The 8027-nt window shown below is 40.3% G+C and overlaps 1 protein-coding gene across 1 annotated transcript; it reads left to right on the top strand.

The window, feature by feature from the left end:
• Positions 1-1346: 1346 nt before the first annotated feature.
• On the top strand, positions 1347-7667 carry LOC124269530 (116 kDa U5 small nuclear ribonucleoprotein component-like). Its single transcript, XM_046704559.1, has 6 exons — positions 1347-1367; positions 3642-3782; positions 4226-4319; positions 5782-5872; positions 6898-7111; positions 7587-7667. Exons 1-6 carry the CDS (start codon positions 1347-1349, stop codon positions 7665-7667), a joined length of 642 nt encoding a protein of 213 aa, XP_046560515.1.
• Positions 7668-8027: the final 360 nt, after the last annotated feature.

An 8027-nucleotide genomic window follows, 5' to 3' on the forward strand; every position in this document is an offset into this window, starting at 1 on the left:
TCACATAAATCTGCTAGAAATGCAAGCAGTCATAAACGCCATAAGTCACTGGAGCAACCTACTACAGAGCGCTCAGTTGATGATTCACACAGACAATTCAACAGTGGCGTTTTTATGTGAACAAACAAGGTTCAACAAGATCACTGAATCTACTCACTCGATGTTTCAGACTGTTCGATTTAGTCGACAATCTAAACATACATGTCAGAGCTTGCCACATTCCAGGAGCAAAGAATGTTTTAGCAGGCGGCTCTCTCTCGGCCACACCAACCAATGCCGCCAACAGAATGGATGCTCCACACAGAGATATTCAATCAAATAATCATGGAAATAGGATCTCCCTTAATAGACCTATTTGCCACTCGATTCAACAAACAACTGACAACCTTTGTATCGCCAGTGCCAGACCCACTAGCATGGGCAACGGACGCACTAAGCATATCATGGGAGGGACTCAGCGGTGACGCTTTCCGCCTCCTCGTTAATCCCACAAGTCTTACAGAAAATCAGTCAAGCGAAGAGCCTCGATCTGATTTTGGGTCGCCTACTGGCCAGCGAGCGTGGTTTCCAGATCTCATGCTAGAATCGGAAAACCAGTACTTCAGCTCCCACTGCGCACCAATCTATTGATACATCCGCACACCAAACAAGTGCACAAGACACCAGAAGCATACCAACTTCACGTGTGGATTGTATCAAGGCATGTTTGAATAAGAGAGGTTATTCTGCCAAAGCGGCTAAAGCGGTCACGCTTGCACTCGTAACTCAACTCAGAATTTGTGCGATGACAAATGGCACAGCTTTGTCAATTATGCTGCTAAGAAAGGATTTTCAGCCAGATATGCTACACATCCTCAAGTGGCAGATTTCTTATGTTATCAACGTCAAACTAAGAATCTAAAAGGCTTAACCTTGTCCACTTATCTTGCAGCCATAAGTTCTGTCATAACTATGAGAACAGCGTCAAGTTGACTAAAACACCAGAGTTACTTTCGCTTTGTTCTGGCGTTCGATTGGAGGATCAGAAAGCGGAAGTTTCAAGCTCCAGCCTGGGATCTAAATATAGTACTCAACACCTCACGAGTGAAGGCTTATGAGCCATTGTTATCTGCTTCGTTTGAATCACTGACCCACAAAGACCTTATTCCTGTTAGCATTAGCTACTGCGCCAGGATGTCTGAGATTCGCGCCTTTGGATTACGAGAGAACACGCTTTGATGATACTCATAACATGGCTCATCTGGGACTTCGCTGGGACTTTATAGCGAAAAATCAACTGCCAGGTCAACCAGACAGATTGTTCCATGTCCCAGCTCTCTCATCCATACTTGGACCGCATGATCACGATGGACCTATCACTTTGCCCTGTACGTGCACTGAAAATATATCTCCAACGATCCAAGCAAAGTAGTAGGGAAATTCAAAAGATTGTTTATCCCTATATCTACGCAGCTGAACAGAAGTGTCGCAGTACTACACGATTTCTATTTGGATCAGAACTGTCATACTCACGAGCCTACAAGGCTGCAGGACTCGACCCTCCAAGAGCTTCTAATCCTCACGAAATTAGAGCGCTAGCCTCAACTCTCGCTCTACATGGAAATTGCTCGTTGAATACCATTATGGAGGGATGTTTTTGGAGATCCGATATGGTGTTTGCCAGCCACTATCTGAGAGATATCACCACCAAGGACGTCTCAGGTATCCACCATTTCAGTCCCATGGTCCTCGCTCAACAGTTGACAGTTCCACGGAGAAGATAAGTCTATCTTACAGATTTTATACTTATCTGATAACAGTACTAATAGCTACATGCTATCTATATAATTTTGCTTAAGTTTAATTTATTATCTTAAGCTCAGTACTATGGTTCTATATCATACTATATATATATGCTTACAACTCCTAGGAGTTCTGCTATTATATATATGTTCAGCTTAAGTTATCAATCCTTAAGCTCAGTCATATGTTCAATTCATAACATGTATTAGTTAACAAACTCTAAGTAGTTGGTTACTATTATACAGCTTAAGTTATATTATATCTTAAGCACAGTACTATTATAGCTTATATATATGCATATTGTAAGCTTAATACTTTGGTTCATTATAAAAGTATTCACTATAAACTCTCAGAAGTTTATACTATCACATTAATGGCTTCAGCTCACTTTAATGTTGTATATACTTTTATTATATTCAGTAAATTGTAATAACCTTTATATGGCAGCTGATAAGTTAACAGCAGGAATTCTTCAGTCAGTGCCTTTATGAAGTTCCCATAGGGTTATTACAATCATCTCAGTTCAAATCACTAATTAGTAAAATCCAAAGTATATATAATCCCACCTCCTGTTCCGTCGGATTCTACAAGCAATAAGCATGAGTCAGGATAAGGAAAAATATGAAATTTTTAGAGTAAAATTAATATTTTATACTTATCCTGACTCATGAGGTAAGCCCTCCCATCCTCCCCACTAAACACTTTGGATTTCTTCGGAAAAATAAAGTGTCGGGCTCAAAACAAAAAAGGAGAGAGTGAGGCACATGGGTTCAGGTGGCGCCCTCGTTCCCGAGCTTGTGGAAGGGAGGTAACTCGTGGTGAGTACTAATGAGTGATTTTTTATTGAAGGGAACTTCAATTGGGAGATACACGTGTTCCACTAGGTTCGCAAGAAGAAGAAGACAAGCAATAAGCATGAGTCAGGATAAGTATAAAATATTAATTTTACTCTAAAAATTTCATTTCTGTTAATTTATTCAGTTCCAATTTGCAGTTAAATTGAAGCATTTAGAACTGTTTCAGAATTTTTGCTTTAGTCAATGGCTACCACTTTTCGATTTTCACTTGTCCGCAGCAAATGTGGTTGTGTCATTCTTAGAAACTAGCAGAAGACCCTGGTTAGATTTAAGTCTGCTTCAGTTTTCTATTCCACAGCAAATGTAGCTGTGTCAGGCTTAGCAACTAGAAGAAGACCCTGGTTAGACTTCCATCTGCTTTAGTTTTCTATTCCCCAGTAAAAATAGCTGTGTCAGGCTTAGCAACTAGAAGAAGACCCTGGTTAGATTTCCATCTGCTTTAGTTTTCTATTCCCCAGTAAATGTAGCTGTGTCAGGCTTAGCAACTAGAAGAAAACCCTGATTAGATTTCCATCTGCTTTAGTTTTCTATTCCACAGCAAATGTAGCTGTGTCAGGCTTAGCAACTAGAATAAAACCCTGGTTAGATTTCCATCTGCTTTAGTTTTCTATTCCTCAGCAAATGTAGCTGTCAGGCTTAGCAACTAGAAGAAGACCCTGGTTAGATTTCCATCTGCTTTAGATATTCCCCAGTAAATGTCTCAGGCTTTAGAAGAAAACACTGGTTAGATTTCCATCTGCTTTAGTTTTCTATTCCCCAGTAAATGTAGCTGTGTCAGGCTTAGCAACTAGAAGAAAACCCTGGTTAGATTTCCATCTGCTTTAGTTTTCTATTCCCCAGCAAATGTAGCTGTGTCAGGCTTAGCAACTAGAAGAAAACCCTTGTTAGATTTCCATCTGCTTTAGTTTTCTATTCCCCAGTAAAAATAGCTGTGCCAGGCTTAGCAACTAGAAGAAAACCCTGGTTAGATTTTCCACCCTTCAATTCTCTGTTGTCTTGTAGGTGTATATATTCCGTCCTCTCAAGTTCAACACAAGCTCTGTGATCAAGATCGCAGTGGAACCAGTGAATCCGTCTGAACTGCCTAAAATGTTGGACGGGCTGAGAAAGGTCAACAAGAGTTATCCCCTCCTGACCACAAAAGTAAGCCAGTACCTCTTCTGTCTGTTCCTCTATTAAAACTGTATGATTGCAAGTTGTTGTACCTCAAATGACCCTTTAAAATGGACTATATGTGGAGTAATGTACTATTGGTGACATATATAAAAAACATGACAACATGGAAGAGTACTGTTGCTACTCAGATCTTTTTGTGTCGGATTGAAAAGTCACACTGTGGATTGTCAGGTCAATTTTTTACATGCAACAGCCATTTTGGTGGAAAATTGTGGAAGCAGCTTTAATCTCGCATTTGCACGCACACACGCTCATTCTCATGCTGGCAGCTGCTTGCACAAACACACAAACAAAATGTTCTAAGTCCCTTGCCATGCATTGAGTATTGTTAAACGCGGTGTAATATCATGCTCATTGTTCAGGAATTAAACAGTCATGTCAGGCTTTACAGTAAATACTTTGTGTACCAGGTTGAGGAGTCGGGCGAGCACATCATCCTTGGGACTGGAGAGCTGTACCTGGACTGTGTGATGCACGACCTCCGCAAGATGTACTCCGAGATAGGTCAGTGCGTCACATTTGATGCGGCTTGGGTCAGAATTAGCCTTCAGCAGCTCATGCTTGTCATAATGGGATAAGATGGCAGAGGTACAGATAAGCTGCATATCTGCGTAAATTATGCAAATATTTATGTGAAAACTCAATTCCTATTAAGTCTATTGCGTACAAGTTCGCTTCAATTTTTGTAAATACTCAATAAATGTGATCTTACATGCGTTGACACAAAAATGTCAAATCTTATTGTGCATACCAGGGGATAGATAAAATAACTGAGGTATATTGAGAGGTTCTATTTCAGGACATGAAAGTCCTTATATTCTTTCATATTACAGATCAAATATAAATAACAAACACTAACATTCAAACTTTATTATGTTTATAAAATACCCAATTGAGTTTGAGTGAGGTGAGTTCAATCTATTTGGTTCCTCAAAGGAAAATAAGGATACCCAATTGAGATGAACACAAGCGAGTACATAACTCAATAACCTGAAAAGTTATCTGTAGCTGTGAGATGGTCAGACCTGCTTGTGTCTTGTCAGTGTATCCTAGTCTTGTAGATCAATGCGGGGCAGTGGGGTAGCCCAGTGGTTAAAGCGTTGGCTCGGCACGCCAAAGACTCGGGTTCGATTCCCCACATGGGCACAATGTGTTAAGCCCATTTCTGGTGTCCCCCGCCGTGATATTGCTGGAATATTGCTAAAAGCGGCGTAAAACTAAACTCAGTCAGTCAGTCAGTAGATCAACAGGCTGGATTTTCTTGTCCCAACAATATTATTTACAAACTCCTTTCATATACAGTTGAAGCTCTCTAAACCGGCATGCGTTGGGACCGGCAAAAAATCCCCCTATAGAGGGCGTGACGGTTTCCCTTTTCAACCTGAGAATGATCTTCCGTGTGCCGTAAAATACGACTGAACAACATGTTGATAGTCATCATATTCTTTATTCATCAATGAAGATAACATAAAAAATACACTTATATAACACAAATGTAGGTGTTCAGTACAGCTTCCAGAACATTTACGTCATAATTCATAACTCCGAAGTTTCAAGTCCGAAACTGTTAATACACGTTCAGTCAATCAGCCAATTAACAGGAGAGCCGAGATACCGAATGCTGATTTAGAGAGTTAACTACTGTACAAAGAGTCAATTGGGCGGTCTTTGTTGTGCCGAAATACGGAATAGACTGACACCGGATTAGAGGGCGTGTAAACTATCATAAATTAACTAGCTTCTGCTAGGACCAAATTCTAGTGCCGATATTGAGGGCATGCCGGATTGGAGGGCTGCCGGTTTAGTGGGTTTCCACTGTAACAGGACTATTGCTGAGTATGGTGGTGAACCACTATGAAAGAAACAGATTTTAAACATATGACTGCTTATACAAAATATAGAAAATGGATATTGACAAAATGAGTTGTAGTGATTGTTGTCACAAAGCAGCTGTTTTATCGCGCAGACATCAAGGTGGCAGACCCAGTTGTGTCCTTCTGTGAGACGGTGGTGGAAACATCTTCACTCAAGTGCTTCGCAGAAACACCCAACAAAAAGTAAGCCACAGATTACTTTCATTGAGATCACTGTTTAAATTCTTTTTGTAAATATTTTCATGCTTTTAGTTTTAACTAGAACTTTATCAATGCTGAGATTACTGTGGAAATCTGTTGTTCAAGTGGAAGTCATGATTGAACGTTGCAGTGAAATCTCAATAAGGCCAGACCAATTTTATTTCTTGTTTTACGGATTTTTGTACTCAAAAAACCTAAAGGCAGGAGGGAAAAAAAATTAAATAAATGCTAAAAGTATTTTACTTTTGTCAATTTTTAAAGTGTATATGGGGCAAAACACGATCTAAAAAAACCTTTTCTTGTATATTAACAATTTTCGACCAATTAAACCCCCAAAACATTAGGATTTTATTTTTGAGCAGGGAAAATTAACTTTAATTTTTTTTCTTATTCTTGAAAAGGTACGACCATAGGATCCGTGAAAACAAGAAATAAAATTGGTCTGGCCTAGCTAAGGATTACGTTACTTGATATGCTTTTAGTGATGTAAATTCAAAGCAGAATCTTTTGTGGTGCTGTACTCTATTATAACCAGGGGGGATTCTGGGCTGTCAGTCTCCCTCACTTACTTCATGAAGGACATTGTGTCCCAACTATGTTGATTGATGCTCATGATGTCAATCACTGGTCCAGACAACAGCTGATTGCCATCTAGCTGGAATATTCCTGAGTGTGGCAAATAAAAGATGTAAAATGGTGTGTAAGTGAAAATTTATGTTAAATTTACATGGCTTTCGGGAAGACCTGTGAAGATCCTGGTTAGAAGCAGTCTTCAGTCACCCATGCTTGTCGTAAGAGGCGACTAACGGGATTAGGTTGTCAGGCTCTCTGACTTGGTGGACACGTCGTTGTTTCACAATTGCTTAGATCGATGCTCATGCTGTTGATCCCTGGATTGTCTTGACCAGACTCGATTATTTGCAGACTGACCCCATATAGCTGGAATATTGCTGAGTGCGGTGTTAAACTACAAACAATCAATGCTATATGGTGCGTACATTTGCCAGGAATAAGTTGACGATGATTGCGGAGCCCCTGGAGAAGGGGTTGGCGGAGGACATCGAGAACGAGGTTGTGCAGATCACGTGGCCCAGGAAGAAACTGGGAGAGTTCTTCCAGACCAAATATGACTGGGATTTGCTGGCTGCTCGATCTATCTGGGCCTTCGGACCTGACGCCATGGGGCCCAACATCTTGGTGGACGATACTCTGCCATCTGAGGTCAGTGAATAGAATGTCTGGGAAGCAGGAGAATGTTTGCTTAAATGCTCACTTGGTAGACAGTGTTATTAAATACAAGATGAGACTTTTACTGTTTCATACTTATTTTTTGTTAATGCTTATTCATCTGCTTTTATATTACCTGCTGTAGTCTTTCAGAAGAAATAAAAAACAATATAGAATAATCAGAAGAACCAAAAGGTTTAAACAGTTCTTTTTCACATGACTATGATCAGTCCGGCACATTGCTAGTAGTTGCCACAACACAGTGTTCTAATTGTTGGTGTTCTTGTGTTCAGTCTACTAGACTCTAGTGAAGAATGTAGAACTGTAATGGAATAGAGCATAATGTTTCGCTTTGAAAGATACAGAAAATGTTATATTGTTGTGGAAGAAAGTTTAGAGAAGAAAACCCACCCCATGACGAAGTTCATTCCTTTATTCTTACTTAATGCTATGTGTTTGATGTATTCAGGTTGACAAGTCAGTTCTGGGCTTGGTGAAGGACAGCATCGCGGGATTCCAGTGGGCAACCAGAGAAGGGCTCACTATGTGATGAACGCACGCATATTGTCTTCACCTGATCTGATCTGAATAATTCAGTTGCATTGCACAGTCAAACAACATGTTGCTGTATTACACCATCTCAGGATGTTGTATTACCCATGCTGTATTGCCCATACAAGTGCGTGCATTACCCATGTCATGGTGCCGTATTACCCATGTCATGGTGCAGTATTACCCTTGTCATGGTGCTAGTATTATAACCCATGCTCATGGTGCAGTATTACCCATGTCATGGTGTCAGATATCCATGTCATGGTGCAGTATTGCCCATATACGTGCAGTATTACCCATAAACATGGTGCAGTATTACCCATGTCATGGAGCACGCTGCAACTGAACGAAGTACCAA

The sequence above is a fragment of the Haliotis rubra genome, unplaced genomic scaffold (assembly GCF_003918875.1).
Source record: "Haliotis rubra isolate DU_JTF1 unplaced genomic scaffold, ASM391887v1 Scf1452, whole genome shotgun sequence".
NCBI lineage: Eukaryota > Metazoa > Mollusca > Gastropoda > Lepetellida > Haliotidae > Haliotis > Haliotis rubra.

Bases quoted from the DNA above. Each gene is read 5' to 3' on its own strand.
- LOC124269530 (XM_046704559.1), top strand. From the start codon at position 1,347: ATGGACCTATCACTTTGCCCT. The intron at 1,368-3,641 runs GTACGTGCACTG...GTTGTCTTGTAG, and splicing joins TGGACCTATCACTTTGCCCT to GTGTATATATTCCGTCCTCT. The intron at 5,873-6,897 runs GTAAGCCACAGA...TACATTTGCCAG, and splicing joins GCAGAAACACCCAACAAAAA to GAATAAGTTGACGATGATTG.